Consider the following 23,196-nt stretch of genomic DNA (forward strand, 5'->3'; position numbering starts at 1 on the left):
AGAAAACTCCCACACACACTTTTGTCCACATAAATACACTAAATGCAAACATCTGAAGCTCTCAAACAGTGACTGAAACTCTGTGAAAACACCTTATATGTATAACAGTTTGTCCAGGGAGACAATTTCAGAACACAATCTATCCGCTCACGACAGAAATAAGACTCTATAATTACCAAACCCTGGTCTATTCCCAGCTCTGGCTCCAACAGTCGCTAGTATTCTTACAAACATCCTCCACCAGTATAGACAGGAAATCAGCAGCTCAATGTCTACCGCTCCTCTCATGCAGCGGCTCAGCAAAAAAATGTGCCCATGAAAACCTTCTGGGGTGTTGAAACAACATTCTCAGGCTTCCAATGGGGTAAAAAAAAAAATGAATGGTCTGAACTGATTTTAAAAAGGATTAAATGAAAATACTGAGACAGTTCTGACTCGTGTTTAAACCAATACAGTGGGATCGTTTTACCACCACTTACTTAGTAACTATTTTACTCAAAACAGCGGACTTATGTGAATTCTTCAAACTATCTAAATTACACTGAAAACTACTTCAGCTCTACATTTAGATATTTCATTAAAGTCTAAAAGAGTTGTTAAGTTGCTCAATGTTTCAGCAGACTTTCATGATAAAGCCATAATGTTTTGCGTCAAATTATTGCTTTTTTGTTTTGGTCAGTTAGGCTACTACTTCCGATATCTGATGCAAAGCGGAAGTATGACGTCCAACAGTTAAAATCCTCAATATCTGCTCTGAATATACAAATATACATAACCTAGATTGCAGCGTGTTTTGATGACACTGCGAGGCACAAACTTGCGTGATGGTGCCGAATGTTTGTGGTTTACTTAGTCACGACTTCCTCCTCCAGTGATTTCCATTTAAAGCTTTCTTCAGCGCTGACACGGTGCTGTGGACAAAGGTCCGGCTTAAGACAAAAGTTTTGCAACGTGTTCAGAAAATGATTTCCTCCATGTGTTTCCTGGTGGCGTGTGGAAAGATGAACAGATGTTAGCTTTAGGTTGAGGGACAGAATCTTTGTTGAAAGGTTTAAACAAGAGGTTGAGCCAAATGCTAATACCATCATGCTAACTTGCTCACAATGTAGTGCTACATGACAATGACTATCATGTTATCTTAGTAAAGCGTGTTGCTAACATTTATTTAGCACTACACACATATGAGACTGACAGGAACACCATTCATTTTGTCATTAGTGGTGGAGCTACCGACTGGCCAACACTACCATCCCTATAGCCGCGCCGCTAGTGTGGCTAAAATATCTGAAACACACTAGAACCAGAGGTGAACTGTTTTTTCTGAAGTGTAATTGACATTGAAAATTAAGAGTATTCATTGTTCTCACATTAAACACTTTGCTACAATGCACATTATTTAGGCAAGTAGTCACAGTGTAAAATCTATAGGGTTGGTCTGATATCTATCGCTACACAGTTTCTATCCTGATTTGAACACATCAATTAGCGACAGTCCTAAAGCAAAATGATCATAAACCCAGGAGAAAAAAAAACCTTTGAGCCCATAAATAGGGAAACAAACAGCTCTTAGAGTCCAGAGATAAGCCGATTTTCTGCTAATCCTAATGAAAACGAAGCCATAGGGAGATAGAAAAAAAATCAGAGTGAGATTAGGAGTCAGAACATGGCGTCCTACATCACTGACCTCTGCTTTTAAAGGGCTGAGATACTGAAGCACTAACAGGTACAGCAAACCGATAAACACAACTTTACAATTGTCAGGTTAACTTATATAGCACATTGCATTTTACTTGTTTGTTTTGGGGGGGCATGGCAGGTTTTTCATAAAAGGCCCATGAAAGTGATTAAAAAAACTAAACATGTTTTGATGATCACTGAAAAAATAGTTTTTTTTGTTATTAGAAGGTCTTTTTCTAAATAAAAGCCTTTATTTAAAGAAACTTCGACGTGGCAGCAGATAAAATGGATGCTGCTGATTGTGCTGCAGGGTGGGGTTGTCAGGCGTCTGAGAGATTTGTGTTTTCTGCAGTCGGCATGCTATACGCAAGTCACAACAGCAACTCCCCGGGCAGAGGCCCCCCCCAGACTGAACCTCCATCCAGCACATGCTCCAGCTGGGCACGTGACTCTGCCAGGGATGCCGAGATGTGACCTGATGTGGTCTCTGCAAATAAACAGGCACGTTGATCTGAAAGACTGTGATCCACATTCTTTGTGTGTTCCTCTTAATGATTCCCATATGTTATTTTATGTGCAATATGTCTCTGCACCAGCTCTAAATGGATCATGTCATAAACATTCAATATACAGTATACAGATCTATGTTAAACGTTGACCATTTCTGTAACTTATCAAAAATGACAGACATTTTCACTGTGATTGGTCAGCTATCCTGAGTTGAAAGAGGAGCCCGGATTTCTCTTCATTCAACTATTTCTGTAATTTTTCGTGTTAACAACCAAGTGCTGCACCTTTAATACCACCCAGGATCTAACTGAACCGTTATCCACATATATAAATAGCAACGAATCGTACTAACTAGTTCTTTTCACCCAACCTTTCCACACAATCCTGTGAGCAACTCCTGCGATTCTATTTTTGGGTCTCAAAATTGACACTTGTCATCAATGCTATAGCAGTTCATGGGGCCCAGAAATGTAAAAAACAATTGATAAAGACAGCCAAGAGTGAGCAGATACTCAAAAACGTATTTCAAGACGACTGAAAATAAAAATGACAACTAAAAAGCCTATGAAGGCCTTAAGATGCAACTAGCAGAATTAGCCTCCTTGCTTACTCTACAGTAATGGTTGAAACTGGGTGGGTTGGTCAGCGAGCATTAACATGTAAAATACCCTTTGTGGTGTTTTCTTTTGCTTCTGTACGGTTCTTTTCAGATCCACAAAATCAGACTTGTGGTTCAAGAAAGATGGTGGCAACATTTGACCAAACAGGAGCCTGAAATGCTCATAGCCTTGGTCGAAAAGATTTCTTAACCTGGTCCTAAATATATATGATAATGGTTACATACTTTTCAGCAGTCGGCTTACCACAAGACAATAATTCATAAAATTACATTGAGAAAATATTAGATTTAAATGTCTTTATTGAACAAAAAGCAGTAGCTAAACATCAAATTTGTGTACATTTGGGAGGGAATGCCTTGTGAGGCTCAAACACAAAGGTGTTCGTAAAAGTATTGATTGACAAAAAAAAATTTAGCTACAGTGCTATTATGCTTCAAATGGAGTTTACAACATTTCTTCATTATTTTACAGCCTGTCAAGGATAAGTTGTATCTAAAGATGATACATACAGAAGCAACACATTCTCCCGTCGCCATACAGATTCATCATGCACACACAAGTTGAGCATATTTCTCATAATTGCTCGTCAAGGAGATCATGAAAATTAAAGTGACAGTCGTCTGAGAATGAGCTTCACAGTTCGGTTGGTGTCTCTTTTTTGCACCAGCAGCTCCGAATTCCATACATTTTTTATACAAAAAATGTTTTTTTAAAGTCTTCACAAGCATCTACCAAACCATCTCATCTACAGAGCTTCTCTTGGTTTTGACTGTTAAGGCCAACTCTCACTGAATGCAATCTTATGCCCCTTTGTGACAATTCTTTCAATATCAAAACTAAATAAAACGAAGGACATGGAGCCCCCACTTCCATCCCAGATAATGATCTTCCACACCCACATTCCCCACCAATGACCTGATCCCCCATCCTTTTGTCTCTGTGGCTCAGAACTAGGCCGATTTTGGTGACGCATCACCGGTTAGCCAATGGGCGCCCTTCGTTAAGGGTAGTGTCCTGAGCCTCGCATCGCTGAGACGGCAAAGCGAGATATTTTTGCCCAGTGATGTGCATGGGGGGAGGGCGATGGGGAGGGGCTTGCGGCGTGGGCAGAGGGGCACGTGGCGCCCAACAAGGTCTCAGCCTGTCACAGGGCATCACATCAGACAGTGAACAGGCATGCGCACTTTCTAAACTCCACGCCCTGCAAGAGAAAAGGGAGGACGTGCAGAAAAGCGATCACGAATCTGACTCAAACATGTCTATGTTGCGGGGGATCATGGGAATCAAGTGCATTTTTAATTCTTTCACACTTACTTTTTAACACTGTGTAACTGAGGAAATTGGAGACGATAAACATGAAGCATGTTCCATAAATGCTCAGAAATGACCAAAATAGGTTCCACTTAATATTGAGTAAAAGCTTGCCAGTATGTTCTTTTAATGTACCATCCATAGACATCACATTAAAGGCATATTCAGGAGCCAACCACCCATAATGATCTTCTCAAATGTTGTTTTTTTTGCTTGCGTTACTTGCAGGTTTATAATGTGGAGCACTTTGATTGATCCGATAAACGGTCATCAATTGTCTCTTTCAACGCACCTTCCATCTTTAAGTATTCCTCAAAGCACAGCCTGTAATACAAGCTCCGATATAGAAGTCAACATACACAGAAATCTTGACGTTCTCCTTAGAACTAAGACTTTGTGAGCATGCTCTCCTAAAACCTTCATTTCAGTCTTGCTTTCTACTCTCAAACAAAGCCATCCTAACACAACCAAATTTTTTGCAAATTCACTTTTCATTTGGGCTTGCGTGTGAAGAGGGCACACTAGCGGGTATGAAAAAAAAAGACAACATGTGTGCATCAGCTTGACCACTTCCTGTTGCGTGCAGATGACACCACAGATTCTCTGATACAGGAAATACTGTAGCCTCCAGCGCCAACCAAGGAACTGTTCAAACTAAACTCAGCAACTGTTTTTAAACGTCATAGATCACTAAACACTCACTACACATCTCATTCAAAATATTCACAGCTTTATTTAATCTTTACAAAATAAAGTAATACCTTCATCCATCAATAAAAACAAGACAGGCTGATTTTTGCTTTGATTAAAAGTTAGAGGTTTGCATCAACATGTAGTAGGTATTGCAGGAAGGGTATTTATCCAGCGTGCTCATTAAAGCTAGTCACACATCTTATTAACAGGACTTCATTGATGTGAAATCACAGTGGAGAAAAAATGAAAGTTTTAAGTCCCTTAGAAGATCTGATGTAGCATTTTAAAAATAGTTTCTGCACTTTACACAACTATTCACTGGATCTTTGACACCTGACGGATACATTTCACAAGTATACATGTTGACTGTTCACAAGGCTCTGCAAGGTTCTCTCGTGAAGGAAAAAAAAAAATGACAGAAAAAACAAAAACAAAAAGGGTTGAGCTAACGTTTATCCCCTTTAACCATGTTCTGGGCCTGACATCACTTCTTTACAAGGTACATCTCAATTGCAGTCAGCCTTTCCCTTAAAAAGGCATTACTGTTCATTTATTTAATAACCCTTTGGACAAGCTTTGAGCACTGGCTAAATTCACAGTTATACAAGAGTTTCCTCCTCCCTTTTTGTAGCTCAGAACAGTATCGACGGCATCTTGCAAGCATGTACTTTTGTAATGACTAATGGTCAGACCCAGTTGGCAATCATCTGGCTTTGATCACCTTACCAAACCAGTCCATAAAACCAGTCCTTATCCACGACCCCCCCCCCCCCCCCAAAGTGATCCATCCCCCACAAAACCCTGACCACAGAAAGTATAGAAAACACTTAGCAGCAGCCCTGACGCTTCTGCTCATGGTGAGTGAGGGATCCATGAAATTCAGTGTCCGAGTGTGACTATGACTGTGGTCAGAAAAGTGTGGTTCTGGGTGACACTGCTGTGTCTCTGATCCTAAACCTCCCCCCCCAACCCCTCCTCGCTCCACCTCCTTCACTTCTCATTGGCTCATCCGTTATCTCCACGATCACAGGTAGTCGAGTCGCTTCAGGGCGCAGGCTGGACCTGGACCTTCTCCGTCATCTGCCTGGCGCTGTAGTAGGACAAACTCAGGCCCATGATGGCCAGCATCATGGCTATCTGGTTGACGGCGCGGTCCTGTGGCTGAGTCTGCACCTCACCGGCGACTTGCCTCTGCAGAGACAAGAAAAAAAAAAAAACAGGACAAAGATCAGAGGTCAGCCAACAGTGGAAACAATGAGCCAGTCATTGGCCGAACCTGTAGCAAGGCAAACATTCACCAAATATTTTGTCCTAATAGGACTTCTCTCTTAAAAGACCAAACATCTGCAGCTTTAGCCTCGCAGCACTCTGCCATGTGACCAACCCCTTGGCAGGAAAAGTTATTAAACATTCAGGAGGGGAGAGACTGGTTTCAAAAGAGGAACACAATGTTCTGGGCACAAAGGAGCATATCATGCACCAAGAATCAATCTGCTTGTATTTCATAGAATGATTCCATATATTACTCCCTATGACCCATGTTAGGCCTGGATCAGTGAGATAGGAACGTCAGCATTTTAAAAAGCTCAGGCTTCCCACATTTAAAGAAAAAGTATTAATAGATACACTACACGTGTTAGCATAATGCTAGTGTGAATGCTTTTAAAGCCAATGGCAGGTTTCTAGACCATTTGAAAAGGTATTTTTTGAACAGCCATGATTACGGTTCTATTTTTAAAATACTGTCGCCATCAAGGAGACATTTCTAAAAAAGTTGCTCAGAAATTTGAAACACATTTCGCACTTTTCTTGCCGATGTTTAGCAAGCGCTAATCTACTTTAACCATGCCAAGTTGTCTAACAGAGTTTTTAAAAGGAGATGTAACTGTAGAGCACAATGTGAAACACAACTGTACAATAACAAAGTGGTGCTGGATGTTGAAAATCATGTTCAACAGCTACTTTTTTCCCCCTTTACATAAAATGTTTTACATCAACAGCGAATTAACCGTTGGCATTGTTGCACTGATGCGTCTTTGCTCGGTTAGAAGTTGTGTGAAATGGATTGTTGCCGTGAATCACAAATTTATAAAATGGCGTTCAAAGTCGAACCATGTTGAAATTCTTGTCTCCACTGTACTAGACTCCCCTCAGTAACTACTTATCATTAAAAAAATGTATCTCCCGACAATGCGTCAAATCTCATGTAAGAGGCAATCACTTTTCTTCGGTCTGTTGGGCTTTTGAGTCAATGTAAAGCCTTTTGAGGAGACAGCCTTTGTTTCCAAATTAGTGACAATAAGCGAACAAAGACTTGACACAGTGGGCGAGACATATGGAGGGTCACTACTGATGAGTGGATTACGATGACAGCAGGAGGAACAAAGGAAACTATATCACAATGATTAGTGTCACCCCTAATTATACCGATGATGAAAGCAGCAGCACTGGGCCCCATTGACTGACGCGATTCAGATTAGAACCAGTGTTAATGCCTATATAAACAAAGGATAAAGACCAACTGTGATGGATATGTTTGGAGCTAAAATACAATTAGCAAAAAGTGAAAATTAAGCTTTTGAGCAAGAATATAACTCCAGATTCCTCCTACAGATTGTTTGGTTCTAGTAAAAATCACCTGTCCTTCGATTTCGTCATCAGAAACGATCACGTCAAATAGAGTTATGTAAAGTATATACACATCTCAGCCATCATATGTACACTGTGGTGAAACTGAACATACCTGGAGGAGGCGGAAGTATCCAGGTGTCAGCCTGCCCAGTCTGATGATCATGTCTGTTGATGTGGTGTGAGGTGGGGCCAAAAAGAGGGATGAGCTGGGGAGGCTCTGAAGACCTGCAAAGAAAATGGAGAATTTGCTTAGTGACTGCGCAGAAATCTGACAGTAAAACAAAAACAAAAAGGACAAAGTTACCAACATAAAAAAAAAAAAAAATACAGCTGGGAAACTAAAATATCCACCAGAAGTTGCGTCTCAAAAACATAAAAATCTTGTATCCAGTTGTTACTCAACTTCTAATCCTAACTTAATGGAGATTTTGAGTACTGCTGCCAAAAGAGGAAGAAAACATTGCCATTGACTTGCAAATAAAGCACCTGATCCAAGCATGGGGGAGGAACATCTGTCGCCTGCAGACATGGCACAAAACGTCCTTGTGCAGATCCTATATGATCGCCATGCAGAGAAACATCACATATGAAAGTGCTCATATAATTAATTTTGATTCGACCTAATTGACACCATTTCTTCCCGGAATGCCCCTTAAAACCCCCTGAACGGTCACGTTTGCACCAAAACAACAGAGCCTCTATTCATGCTGCGCCATAAACTGATGCAGCAAAGTAAAAAGAACAATTTCATTCATTCACGCACGGACAGTCCCATGTGTAATTGATGAAGAAAGAAAAAAAGAATTGTTGGACACAGATTGTTGAGAAGGAACACCAAAAGCATATGGAGGGATGGATGTCCATCCAACCGTGGCTTAAAATAATTAAAAAAAAAAAAAGTATCCAACAGGGAGAAGCCAGGAATTGACATTTACAAACTGGATGGTCTCTACAGAGTCATCTCGAAAGGCATCCCAGAGAGACAAGATGGAGCAGATGAGGTTGTGCATTAAGACACAAAGCAACAACAAACGTGTTTGTGTCATGAACAACAAGGGAAGTTACATTCAGCTGGGTTTGACAACATTTGGGATCCAGGGAAGGCGAGGAGGAGGAGGATTTGGGATCAGGTAAAAACATGTGTGAAGCATAACTGTGCCAACCTGGTTTGAGTTACAACCCCAACGAGAAACAGAAATGCAATCCAATCTTTCAAAGTTGCCCTGTTGTGAAAAGTTGCCCTTATTTGTAAATATCAAACAGGTCGGGGTTCCTCACCTTCCAGAGGCAGTTTTTGGTTGGCGAAAAAAAAAAAAAAGAAGCCCCGAAAACAGACCAGCGGGACCTTCCACTTCCACCAACCACGCTGAAAATCCTAACAGATGCCAATCAGAGAGTGACAAACCTCAACTACTGAGAGCTTCCACGTGAGCTCCGCCTTTTTATACAACTCCGCTCTCACCCAACCAGATCGGTGGGCTCACATTCAGCACACGCCCACTTATAAAAACACATACACACTGTCGTAATGCATTACTCACAGTGGGTTACTTTACCAAAACGCACACCACTTCCCCCTCCTGCTTCCCAAACAAGAGAAACCCTTTGTGAAATGTCGGATATGATTTGCCCATCGAGTCCATGTTAAAAAGGAAATCATAAAAGCAAAACAATGCTGCGTGACACTGTTTTCATCGAAGCTGCACGCATGTCAGAGTGTAGAGTTACACAACCAGCCTGATGTGGTCATTTAATACCAGCTGGAGCAGAAATTAAATGCCACAGATAACAGGACCATCCACCAGGGACCAGATTAGAAACAAGGCACATTAACAGTCTTCCTTTGTAACATTTATGATTTTAGTCCTGTGTTTTGATTGCTCCAGTGGCTCTCCGTGTTATATAATCAGTTTCCATTTCACTGAACAAGTAGTTGCAGTCAACTCTCTATGGATCTTTGATGACGAGCCAGTGTTAACATCACGTGACTTTGAGTTTTCAGAGTTTTGACTGACAGTCATGTGTTGTACTGCAACTGAAATACAGTTTGACACGAGGCATTATGAGGATATTTGGGCTGGGTAGTGTTTGGTCACACCTTGAATAAAGACAACAATTTAGGTCGAACTCAAATCCCTGGCATCTGATCAACAAGGACGCATCTAGGGCTTCTTATTTTATTGTGGAACAAGAACCAAATAAGTCACATTTACAAAAAGGTAAACTCATTATTGTTGGTCTTTATAGCACCAGTATTAAGAGATTAAAGCAAAGACTCCAAGCAAGTGTGCTATAATCTGAAAACTAGTTCCCCATTCATATATTGTCAGTCTTATGGTGATGCAGACTCGTTGCCAACCAGGTCGCTGTGTGACGGACAGCTCAGGGAATAGAGTTTCATCCACTACAACAACAACAACAACAACAACAAGCGCTTTCTGTGTTTTAAGACTGCTGTGTATCGTATTTTTAAAGTAACGTTCAGTTCTTCATGTTCATCTAACACACATAAGCTTTGCAGACTTCCTAATAACACCAATGATGCCGTCAAGGTTCTCTGTTCAGGCTTGATATTTAAAGTTTTAAGAGGACAGACTGCATTTCAAACTGGCGGTGAAAGGATTGGAAGTAGTGGGCATGGTCGGTATATTAATAGATGCTATTGAGGTGCATTGTGGGAGTTGTAGGATCCAGCGTTTTTGGAGCCCGAGCCATACGCGAGACTAAAAGTCAAGTTATCTCTATCATATTTTTTTTAAACGCAGCATCTCCAACTATATGGAGGAGCCATACTAAATCACTGGAGTGTAAATGCTATAATAATAATAATAATAATCATAATAAAGCCAGCAGTTTGGCAAAGATTCCTAGTCATAAATTTATGAATCACTATTGCAATAATACTCAGTACAGAGTAGAAACCAGACATTCTTTTATGGAAACATTGAGGACTTTTTATAATTGTAATGTTGGATCAAACAAAGACTAAAACAGAGCTGGTCAGGTTAATATTCTACATGATTTCCACCTGCCCATGGAGTCTTAAATGTTTGGATCATATCATGCCAAGTTAATATTAATCTTCATGTGTATAGGGGACGAGAATCACAAGTCAGCTGTCTGCTGAATCCAGAACGTCCATACCAGCAGCTGATTCCTGTGTCAGCGTTTAGGAGTGGTTCACTACATGCCTCGGCAGGAGTCCAGGTGAATCACTTGTGAACTATTCAGGTTTACCTGGGGCCTACCTTTAAAGCGAAAGAGGGCGTTTCCCCCACATGTGTATCACTTGTGACCACGTTTCAACATACCAGCTGCAGACAGACTCCATGAGTAACGCATGGACAACTATGACTGATGCTGTCCGAAACTCTGAATGAAAAAGCGTCTTTATTTTCATGGATTCAAAACGGGTTTGAAGCTTTTAGAAAGAAGAAACAGAAAAATGTCTTTTCATCAGGAGAGGTTGTGAAAACACAAAGAGGGATGGTATCTGTATTCAATTTACTTCATCTCTCCCACTGAGAGCGATTAAATACAAATAAAAAAACCTGAAGGATGTCAATAAAGCTGCCCCGGGCCCATAAACAGCTTTACTGGGTACACTGTGTACTTCATTCCAAACAGCCAATGAAATATCAGCACTGCTTTCCTCCTCTCTTGGTCCCGCCTTCCCCATGTCCCATAATAATCCCTCTGCAGCCGCCTGCAGCAGGGGATCTCTTGTGAGGGAGTGCGGTCGGCAGCCGTGTGAAAGACGGACGCAGAAGAAGCTGCAGGACAACGACCGACAAAAATAAATAAAAATCTACTGCCGGGCAACAGCAGTTTAGGATTTCATCATCATCATCATCCTGTCTGTCTGGTCAGGCATTCATCATCATCATCATCACACACACACACACCCCACATTCATGACAATGGCATGTACATGACTGTTACCATGGTTTCTCTGTGCTATGAGCACAATTGCCTGTGATGCAATATTGTTACTACTGATTGTGCCTATGATTTTTTTCAGATTTAATATTTAAAGTCCATCATTGCAACAATATAGTTTGTCGCTTAAAGGAGTGTAACAGTAAAAGGTTCTGTTCACAGAGTTTGGACAAGCAAAAAAAAAAAAAAAATGTAAAGCTGATAATAGTGCAAGTGTTAAAGACAAAACACACTCTCCTCCTGCTGGAGTCTGAGGTAGCATTTTGCTATGGCTCACAAAAAGCTGTACAACTGAAAAGTATCTTGTTACTATGAATTTGAAAATAATAAAAAAAAAGGGAGAAGGGTTTAAATGTGTTCCACCTAGGCTATATGCCCATTGCTTTAGTTATTGTTTCATCCTGTTCTGCTTCTAAACTCTGCTTTAAAAAAGGAGTGCAGATAAGAAGTTTGGCTCCCGTTTGCCTTTCCCTCGTCCCAGCGATCTGGGTGATGATGGAATGGAATGTGCTTTAGCATGTTGGATAGCGTTCTAACCACACAAAAAGGCGCAGCAACATTGACACACTGTCCACGTGTTACACACACTTCTCTCTCTCGTTCTCTTTCTGTTGCTAATGCTGCCAACAGCGTTCAGCTAAAAGTTTGCACTTGTGGATTTTGGTTCTGCATCAATCTACATACTGTGGGTTCTGCGCACACCAGACCGTGAAGGTCCAGCACAAATACACAAACCGTAGTTTTGACCACTCACAACCACAAAAAAAAAAAAAAAAAGAAGCAATATGTGTCAAAATGTGAAGACACAAAAAGGTCGTGCTAAATTCTGTAGAAACATGTCACAAAATAGTTACGGCTGCAAACTTTCTACAATTTCTACACTTCATAGTTTAGTCTACAAACCGTTGTTTTTTTAAAAAGCGTAGCAAGTTCACAGAGCTAAATGTGATAACTTCTTGTTGCTTGTATTTTCAGTGTTTGTGCTTTAAAAAAATGACCCTAATCAATTAATAGATGATCTAAATAGTTGTTTATTAATTCTAGTTTGATTGACTCATCGCTTCAGCTCAAATAAGATAATTTAAAGGGAACATTGGAGCACTTTTTTACCCCCTTTTAGCAGCCAATGTACTCAAGGTGTGCTGCATAATGCAACCGAAGTCATGACCTCCATTTTGGCTCCTGCTGTGAAGGTGCCAACATGGCTGACACAAAGAAAAAAGTTGAATTTGGGAGAGTACCACATTGAAGAATGAAGTTTTGTCATTTAAATGAGCCAGACATAAAGCTTGTGAATTAGCATTAGGCTAAACTGTTAAAGCCACGTACTAAGCTGATACATGAGTGTAAATCTCAATCAACAAAAAGGAAAGTGACCCAACAGAACAGATTCTAACCCAACCTGTGATGTGCAGATGGCAACAGCTGACCCAAGAGCAGTAAACACAAGGGGTAAACATTCCCTGCTTCCGGTTTAATTTGCTTCAATGTTAAATTTAAAAGTAATCAAACATCAAAATCTTCATCCTCCCCATTTTTTCTTTTAATCAAAATGCCATCTACAAATCAACTTCAAGCTCAAACTGCATGTTGCTTTCTGCTCTGCAGCCTCTACTGCCAGAGAACAAAATGTACAGATGACATGTAACATGCACAGATGACATGTAACATGCACAGTGACCTCACATGCACACTAAATGACTATAAAGACGCACTCAAAGCCAATCAATCATTTTAACATGAGTCAAGTCTTGCATTTCTTTTTAATGCATAAAAGCAACAAAATACAAATTTCTTTTTCAGAGTTTTAAGCTCACACTTCTAATTGTCATCATAAAAAAAACCCTCAAATAACACAAAGAAAAGATGCCTAATGGACATTTTAAACCAAAGTATTGATACCAGATTTACAACCACACTGCCAAAGAAAGAAAAGGACAATGTGTTCAGAGATAATTCATTAATTTTCATTCAATTAATTCAACTATTCAATTTATGGATGGTGAATCTTTAACAAGCATCTCTTAATTGTAGGTGTGTTTGCCCTTTAAAATGGTAAAGTTTCAACATAAGCCAACCATTGACTTTTTTAAACCAGAAAAATCTCAATAAAACTGTTTTAGCGATTATTTTTTACATTTTATATATATATATATGGAAACCTCTGCAAACCCCCAACAACAAAAAAAACAGCTGTGCGCGCTTTTTCCTCATCGATCACTTCTTTTAAAGTCCTGATTGGATTGCAGGATGCTTACCTGCAGCTGCACCGGGCTCTAGGACGGGTTTAGGGGAGAAAGCACAAGACGGACACGATGTAAAGACTTTATAGTAGACCGGGACATGTTCTATAAGGGCGGAAGGGGGATGGGGCACTCTGAGCCCTGCGGCACACATGATGCATGTCGGTGTGCATGTGAAACACATAGACCCCCCCACCTCTGGGAGAAATGGGCTCGTCCATGTTACATGTTCTCATGTTGCTGGTAGGTCAGTTCACTGTAGGCGTTTTTGGTCATGCACCTCTTTGAAAGGTCAGCACATAACATGTCAGGTGTTACAAAATGGAAAAGATGACCTAAATAAAATGGCTAAAAATAATTTAACAAGTTGAAATTTGAGATTTTAATTAGGTAAAGCAGGTGTGGAAAACATGCAATATAATAGACAAAAGTTGGTTTGTCTTTGGAAGAGTTGAGCGAGATTGAAAATGAATTTGTAGACAAATGAATCTTATAAGAAGATCAGTTTTGTAGATGTTCTGTATCTTACACATCAACCAATCTTCCTCAGCTGATGGAGTCGCCCAGACAGCTGACGCATTCACCTAAATGTTCAAATTTCCATTTTCTAGGCGACTTCTTGTCCATTTTGGCTTAAAAAAAACTATTTCTATCCATCTCAATTTCCAGCCACTATGGACGAGAAGTCCTTGAAGTGATCAGAATTTGAAAAATAAAATTAAAAGGTTCTTCAGAAAAGGTTAATTGTCCAATCAGTGCCTGTTCTGGAGCTTTTTGATTTTATCACACAATCTACCCAACTACTAAAATCTACACAAAATGACCACAAAGAGATACAAAACCAACAGAGAGATACGTATGGACTACAAAGAGACATGAAACAACTATAAAAAGGCAAAAACAACTGAAAAACACAAAATGACCACAGAGAGATGCAAAAACCTACAACTATAAAAAGGCAAAAACAACTACAAATAGACACAAAATGACCACAAAGAGATGCAAAACCACAAAGAGATATGTATGGACTACAAAGAGACATGAAATGACTACAAAATGGGCAAAATGACTACAAAAGAGACAAATGACAAAAAAAACAACTACAAAAAGGCAAAAACAACTACAAATAGAAAAAATGACCACAGAGAGATGCAAAACCACATAGAAATGGAAAAACTAATGGAACAACTACAGAAAGGGAAATGACAAAAAATAACAAGAAAGGCAAAAACAACTACAAATAGACACAAAATGACCTGAGAGAGATGCAAAACCACAGAGAGATACGTATGGACTACAAAGAGACATGAAACGACTACAAAATGGGCAAAATGACTACAAAAGGGACAAATGACCACAGAGGAAAAACAACTACAAAAAGGCAAAAACAACTAGACACAAAATGACCACAGAGAGATGCAAAACAACAAAGAGATACGTATGGACTACAAAGAGACAAGAAACGACTACAAAAGGGGCAAAAAAACTACTAAAAATAGATACAAAATGACCTGAGAGAGATGCAAAACCACAGAGAGATACGTAATGACTACGAAGAGACACAAAACAACTACAAAAAGTGGCTAAAGTGAGTGTGTCTTGCCCCTGTTTAGGAGAGCTGGTGGGACCTTTAACGTGGCGATGGTGTCCTCCAAACTGAAGCATCACATACTGGAGAGTGAATCAGATAACTGGTGATTCACTCCACATGTGGTAAAACTAGGGGGAAGGGTAACAGGAGGACTTCTCCTCCATGTTGGCTTGAATTCCATCTCAAGGAAGGTTGTGTGATACGATCAGAAACACACCTGTATGATTCAAAAAATAAAAAATAATTTAACAAGTTGAAATTTGAGATTTTAATTAGGTAAAGCAGGTGTGGAAAACATGCAATATAATAGACAAAAGTTGGTTTGTCTTTGGAAGAGTTGAGGGAGATTGAAAATGAATTCGTAGACAAAAGATCAGACTTATGAAAAGATCAGTTTTGTAGATGTTCTGTATCTTACACATCAACCAATCTTCCTCAGCTGATGGAGTCGCCCAGACAGCTGACGCATTCACCTAAATGTTCAAATTTCCATTTTCTAGGCGACTTCTTGTCCATTTTGGCTTAAAAAAAACTATTTCTATCCATCTCAATTTCCAGCCACTATGGACGAGAAGTCCTTGAAGTGATCAGAATTTGAAAAATAAAATTAAAAGGTTCTTCAGAAAAGGTTAATTGTCCAATCAGTGCCTGTTCTGGAGCTTTTTGATTTTATCACACAATCTACCCAACTACTAAGGGACACAAAATGACCACAAAGAGATACAAAACCAACAGAGAGATACGTATGGACTACAAAGAGACATGAAACAACTATAAAAAGGCAAAAACAACTACAAATAGACACAAAATGACCACAAAGAGATGCAAAACCACAAAGAGATATGTATGGACTACAAAGAGACATGAAATGACTACAAAATGGGCAAAATGACTACAAAAGAGACAAATGACCACAGAGGAAAAACAACTACAAAAAGGCAAAAACAACTACAAATAGACACAAAATGACCACAAAGAGATGCAAAACCACATAGAAATACGTAGGGACTACAAACTACATGGAACAACTACAAAAGGGGCAAAACAACTACAAAAAGGGAAATGACCACCGTGGAAAAATAACTACAGAAAGGCAAAAACAACTACAAATAGACACAAAATGACCTGAGAGAGATGCAAAACCACAGAGAGATACGTAATGAAACTACAACAAAACGACTACAAAATGACCACCGAGGAAAAACAACTACAAAAGGAAAAACAACTACAAATAGACACAAAATGACATGACAAAGAGATACGTATGGACTACAAAGAGACATGAAACGACTACAAAATGGGCAAAATGACTACAAATAGACACAAATGACCACAGAGGAAAAACAACTACAAAAAGGCAAAAACAACTACAAATAGACACAAAATGACCACAGAGAGATGCAAAACAACAAAGAGATACGTATGGACTACAAAGAGACAAGAAACGACTACAAAAGGGGCAAAAAAACTACTAAAAATAGATACAAAATGACCTGAGAGAGATGCAAAACCACAGAGAGATACGTAATGACTACGAAGAGACACAAAACAACTACAAAAAGTGGCTAAAGTGAGTGTGTCTTGCCCCTGTTTAGGAGAGCTGGTGGGACCTTTAACGTGGCGATGGTGTCCTCCAAACTGAAGCATCACATACTGGAGAGTGAATCAGATAACTGGTGATTCACTCCACATGTGGTAAAACTAGGGGGGGAAGGGTAACAGGAGGACTTCTCCTCCATGTTGGCTTGAATTCCATCTCAAGGAAGGTTGTGTGATACGATCAGAAACACACCTGTATGATTCATCGTGCCCTTGGTTGGTTGTCTGTTAAATCAATCTAATGCCTGAATGTAGTGTTTAGTGTTCATAGTAACTGACCTGTATACGTCTCAGCTGTGATGTTGCAGCTTCCTCCACGCCCGTCTCTACCACATGTAGAGTGACATGACAGCTAACTGATTTAAAGTATGTGTTTACTCAACAGTTTGTAGTTTAGGAATGCATTTGAACCCAACCAGCAGAATGTTGCTACAGTCTCCTTGACAGATAATGTATATATGGTATGTACGTAATGGTCCTGATTGGTTCAAATATCCATCCACTATCCACAGGTCCACTCATTGGCTGTTCTGGAGCTTTTTGGTCGAATCACACAATCTTCTTCCTCAGTTTTATTTTTTTGAGGACCTCTCATCTCATATGAGGGTTTAAAAATTGAGATTGACAAATCAACATTTACATTTTCATGATAACGCTCAAGCAAGCTCCATGTGATGAGGAAGATTGTGTGATTTGATCAAAAGCTCCAGAACAGCTAAGATAAGATAAGATAAGATAATCCTTTATTAGTCCCGCAGCGGGGACATTTACAGGATTTACAGCAGCATAGGGTATAGTGCAAACAAGATAAAAAGCAAGATCAAAAGTATTATAAATAAGCAATAAAAACAGTAAAGAACAAATTAACAAATAGTGTTCCCAAAGTTAATTATTGGTTAATACTCAACCAGAATAGAAATAGAAAAGAACAGGAAGGAATACTGTAATATATTTTAAAACTTTATTAATAAAACCACAGCACAAGAGACGTTACAGTTTAGATAAAAAGAGAGGAAATAAATACCAGATAAATAAACAAAATATCTATAACAAGGGAAGTATATCTACAAAAATAAACGTACATTGTGGTAAATACTTTTTTGTAACCTTTCTCATGTGTGTCATACGAGCCTGCCTGGTAACAGCTTTCAAATAATCTTCACTTAAACAGTGTTTCCTGCATTTCGACCTCTTTGGTCCCCTGTGTCCTCCTTCCTCTTATCTCATTGTGTTAAACCCTAAAAACAGGAGGACCCTGGATGGTGAGTGAGCAGGCTGGTTAAAGGTTTCAAAACAAAACGTGTCATATTTGACCGACTTTCACAGGCTGGGAAACGTTAAAGGAGAGAGACCCCCGCTGGAGAAAGAGATAAACATCTCATCTGGGTGCAGCGAGGCAACACTGCGCTCTGCTGGTGCTACGGAGCTAAGACACCGAGACTTCTGCAGAGAAACCCTCAAAGCAGCTGCAACTAAAATACTGATTATTATTGAATTAATGACACCAGGATAAATATATCAATTCTGTGCAAACCCTATAAAGTTTCACATTGTAGGTCAGGATTAGTAGAGTCATTAATTGGCACAAGCGGAGTATAAATTGAGATGAATCACCCAACAATACCTGAATAAAACACAATATAAGAGTACTACGTGATGCATTAACAGTGAATTCATTCAATTACAAGAGAGAAATTAATTAAGATGGTTGCTTAATTCCCAAGTGTAGTTTTCACATGTTCCAAAAGGACATTTTTAGGAGCTTAACATAGCGGTTTGGCTTTTATCTGGTAAAGGGATTCACGATATCCAAGATGTTCGGGCTTATTTAAACCAACCGGTTTCCCAAGTCAAGAGCACATTATAGAAAAAAAAAAAACTATTGAGATGGAAGCTAAGTAAAAAAAAAAAAACAACACATTATTGAGAATTATCTTAAAGACATGGATGAGCATTAAACTAGTTTTGGGGTTTACAGTTAGCCAAGTTCACTGTATAACAGCATATTGTACCAATTCCTTAAGGGACATTGGCCCGGCCACTGTACACTTATATGAATCAACAGTACTTCCTTTTTTTCCTATAAATGTTTTTAGTTGCAGCAAAGAAAATGCCATGAAGACATTTTGACAATTTTTATTCAAGAACATTAAGATCAACCATTAAAGTCAGAAAAGCTTCAGTCAGGAAATAAACATAACTTAGCAGGACTTTTCATCAGATGACGAGGTTCACATCATACATGTTTTTGGGATGTATCAATCTTTTTTTGACCTAATAACAGTATTTTTTTTTTTTGTGGTATTTTTTTTACTGACTGGAACTTGTGTCAACATACAGTGTTTGGAAACATTTGGTAAGCAATTTCTTATTAGTTTAACATTAAAATACAAGGAGATAAAAGGCAAAATTCCTATTTTCCCTCAAATTTTAACAATATGCTTTAGCTGCCTCATAATGTTTAAAATTAGATTAAAATTCCAACTTGGTGGAAAAATATCAATTACTCAGCAGTTTAAAAAAAAAACAGAACAAAAAAAGAAAAAAACAGGATTAGACAAACTAAAAATGCCACGTCTACGAGATATGGACGGCAATAATTTTTAAATGGATATAAAATGGATATGAATGTGACAACAAACTTTTGTTACAACAAGTGCAAGCCCAAAACAGACATATAAATGACATTTGTAATATAAAACTTGGTAAAAAATACTAATTTAAAACTGTACAATCACCAAGTACACAGAGTGAGCACATCAACGGTTATTCATTTGGCTTCAGCGGCGTCGGCCTTTGGCTCCTGGGGACAGAAGAAGAGAAGGCGTGTTATGTTTTATGAATCCTTTGTTTCAGCAGAACATTCCTCTCACTCATCTTCATCATGCTATGATTTTCCTGCATTTTATTCAGTGCATTGCCTCTGCCATCCTTTTAATTCCAAATAAAATGGGGAAAAAAATGTATTGACAGACAATGTGTGCACAAAGAACATCTGACTCCTTAAACTTTATTCCAAGTTTAAATGGTAATAATACAAATCTGTTTGAGGACTTGAATTTTCAGGACATGCAGACGTCCTGTTGACTCCTGAACTTTCATTTGATTGGCAGTTTTTTTGTTCCCGGTTTATAATTACAGCTATTGCTCACAATCACACTAATAAGCATACTATCCAAAAGATATCGGCACTTCCTCGATATTAGGAAAACATATTTTAAACTTTTGTCCCTTCAAGATAAAACTTCAAAACACAGCAATTAGTTATCTGTGTTCGCAAATAAGTTAAATAACAAAAATGAATTAAAGTAGCATGTTTTGTGGTAGGCTAGCAGCTGTGTGTTGGTACTAAATACCCTACAAATACTATAAAATAATTCCCTCTTATGAATATGGTAAGCTTATCACATTTGTGACGTTTGTTCTCGTCCCCTTGACACTCTTTAGATAAGTTTACATACTTTAGATAGTTCTGTTTATTTGCTCATATTAAATATGTATAAATTAACAGAACAAAAAAAACCTGCAAAAAAAAGACAAGATAATTGTGTAAAATCTCTCTTAAAAGAAACAAACCTCAGCCTTGTCGTTCCCATTTTCAGCTACTTTGGCCTTCTTTGCTTTGAGTACCTTCTAGAAAATGACATAACAAATGATTACTAACAGATTAGAGCACTCAAGATAATATACAATGATCACATGTTTCAGATTACTAAAGATAAAACAGGTATACCAAAACATCTACATTGTGGATCAAAAAGGCATTTTCCCCTGTTTTGTCCTTGATTTAGGCCACATTTAATTTCCCTTCAAGGAACTGAAGGCCATGAATCAGTTTCACTTGTGACATACAGCACAGAGATATTCTGTTGATATCAGGTAGTTATCAGTTACATACTTTTACAGCAGGTTTTTTCTTAGCCTCCACTGCAGCTTTAGGAGATCTCTGCAAAAGAGAAAGAAAAGACATTTCATTTAGTACCTAACAATAGATTAACAAGAGCATCTTGAGGAAAATGGCTTAGACACTAAGGACGTTACTAGTTTTGTGACCATCTATCAAAAGAATCCCCCGTTCAGTATTGTAATTATTAAAGATCAGGAAAAAAAATGTGGTTGATATTGATCAAAACCACACGTAGACAGACGATGGGTGTGTGCCAATTCAAATTTCAAGGTTAAAAGTTTATCCTCAGGGGAAGCAGCCGTTAGTAAACCAACTTCTAGGCGAGGAACAAGAATAACCACAAAACGGAATTGCAGTCCTTAATAACGGATTGATTAGTTGTGTTTCCGGAGGTGCTTACCACTGCAGCAAGCCGCGGCGAACTCCGTCTGCCCTATTGAGAAAAGAGAAAGAAAACCTTCAGTAACGATTGCAGATGTAACAGATTGCATGATGAACCTAACTGAACATGCATCAGAGGGCTTGTCATATAAAAATGACTAAAACAGAAACTAAAATAACACAATTTAACAACACATCTCAGTTATCAATGTATTACAATTATTAATAAACTCTTGCAATAACAGAGCATCAACATGTTATGAATAATATATTGATTGTTTTTTTTATACAAACCTCAGCGGGGACAGCTGACTGAAAGACAAAGAATAGAAAAGGCACAATATTAAAATTTTATTATTATTGATGATTCATGACAATTCAGACTCAGTCACTTAATCTTAGGAGTTCTGCAGAGATAATCTAAAAAAACATGCTTTGGACGGTGACAAAGAACTTCCCGCGCATATTTGAATTCAAATTCGGTCCGTCCTGTCACTGTGACAGAGTTGGCGCCCTGACAGCTTCCTTTGTTTTGTATCACTGCGCGCCGACAGACAGCTGTTGGGAAATTGGACCAGATTACTACTTCACTAATCCGTAGCCATGTAACCTAACGCCGGACCTACGGAAGCCTGCGGACTTTGCAACAACAACAAAAAAAAAAAAAAAAAAAAAAAAAATTGCGATTTCAAATAAAAACATTATTTATATGTGAATTTTTTTTATTTATTATTTATTTAAAATTAAGCTGCTACAGGGGTGTGTAATAGCGATTTAATGCTCAAAAAATATATTATTAAATGAGAAGAAAAAATAAAAATAAATAAATGTGACCTCCCCTCCCCCAACTCCTTCCTGCATATTTTTTTTTTTTTTTTTTTAAATAAAGTAGTGCTTATAACTTATTCTAATTCGCCATTCGCTCATAAAGTAGGTCGGCCAGTTATGAGTTTCGCCGTTGACCTCGCAGATGACGTTACGCATTAAACGTTTCAGCGCCGAACGTTATAAATGGAACCCCCCCCCCTCCCCCCCCTCCCCAACCTGCTGCGAAAAAAAACACACAACGCAGCGCGACGTCAACGGCTGCACTTGTCGGAGCGTCTGTCGCAGGGCGTAATGATAAAACATCATAATGTCGGTTAATGGCGGCGTTTAAGGTGCTTCCCGTCACTACCTAGACTACAAACTTTATTTTTTAGACGAATGGGAGTAGTAGGGGAGGAGATGCCCGCCCCAGGTCTCTCTCTCTCCCTCTCTCTCTCTCTCCCGCTTGCACCGCCATGGCTGCACTGTTCGTTAGAGGAGATGATGACGTTCCTCTGATGCACTTATATATCAAACGCGGCCGAATGCGCTCACTGGAGAGAGCGCATTGCATTAAAAATAAAAAATAAAAATAATAAAAAATAAAAATATCTTACCTTCGTTTTGCCCATGGTGTGGATAGGAAGTGAACAGACAGCTCACGAAAAAAAATTAAAATCGTAAAAGACGTTTTTTTTTTCCCGCGGAGAGATAACACGCAACAACCGACCCGTCGCTGCGTAAAATGGCGAATGTATAATGCAAACGAATGTTTTTTGTAGTTTATACGCTGAAATATAAGAAGGAAACCGGTTCGAACCAGTTTGGTGTTTCGGTGGCTGTCATTGGACGCGAGTGGGTCACGTGTGTCCAGGCTCCGCCCATTTGTTAAAGCGGCAGGAACGCAGCCTGGATATTACCGATCAGTGCCGAGAGGGGGCGCTGTGTTGGAGGGCTCTTGTTGAGAAAAATGCACTGCGTCATAGACAACAAGTAGACCCAGTTTAACATGTACTTCAGTGGTGGAAGAAGTACCTTTACTGGAGAATAAGTAGCAATGCCACAGTGTTATAAAAAAACTATGTTAATTAGTTTGTAATTGCAAAACAGAAAATCAGTTTATAATATGATGCAATGTTATTATCCAACATTATAAACATCAAATGCTGCATACTTGTTTGTGCATTAATAAAATGGTTCCAATATTACATTTATGATACATATGATACTCGAAATGGGGCCATTTAGCAGTTTTTAGTACTTTGACCGGTGATACTTTACATGCAT

At 38.9% G+C, this 23,196-nt stretch overlaps 1 protein-coding gene and 1 long non-coding RNA gene across 3 annotated transcripts; both read right to left on the minus strand.

Moving 5' to 3' along the window:
• Window positions 1–5,776: 5,776 nt before the first annotated feature.
• On the minus strand, window positions 5,777–15,388 carry LOC129109876 (putative transmembrane protein ZNF593OS). 2 transcript variants are annotated; one of them, XM_054622024.1, is made up of 3 exons: window positions 15,253–15,388; window positions 7,555–7,667; window positions 5,777–6,002 (listed from the first exon to the last, which is right to left on the minus strand). In XM_054622024.1, the coding sequence occupies exons 1-3, from the start codon at window positions 15,287–15,289 to the stop codon at window positions 5,856–5,858; spliced, it is 297 nt and encodes a 98-aa protein (XP_054477999.1). In that variant the 5' UTR covers window positions 15,290–15,388; the 3' UTR covers window positions 5,777–5,855. The 2 variants fall into 2 exon arrangements, with proteins under 2 accessions (XP_054477999.1, XP_054477998.1); XM_054622023.1 differs by lacking the exon at window positions 15,253–15,388 and adding an exon at window positions 13,640–13,823.
• Window positions 15,389–18,934: 3,546 nt separating this feature from the next.
• Window positions 18,935–22,730, minus strand: LOC129109869 (uncharacterized). The gene is made up of 6 exons (XR_008532083.1): window positions 22,527–22,730; window positions 21,397–21,414; window positions 21,122–21,154; window positions 20,713–20,760; window positions 20,391–20,447; window positions 18,935–19,617 (listed from the first exon to the last, which is right to left on the minus strand). It is a non-coding gene; the product is annotated as an uncharacterized LOC129109869 (long non-coding RNA).
• Window positions 22,731–23,196: the final 466 nt, after the last annotated feature.

This window comes from Anoplopoma fimbria, chromosome 20 (genome assembly GCF_027596085.1).
Source record: "Anoplopoma fimbria isolate UVic2021 breed Golden Eagle Sablefish chromosome 20, Afim_UVic_2022, whole genome shotgun sequence".
NCBI lineage: Eukaryota > Metazoa > Chordata > Actinopteri > Perciformes > Anoplopomatidae > Anoplopoma > Anoplopoma fimbria.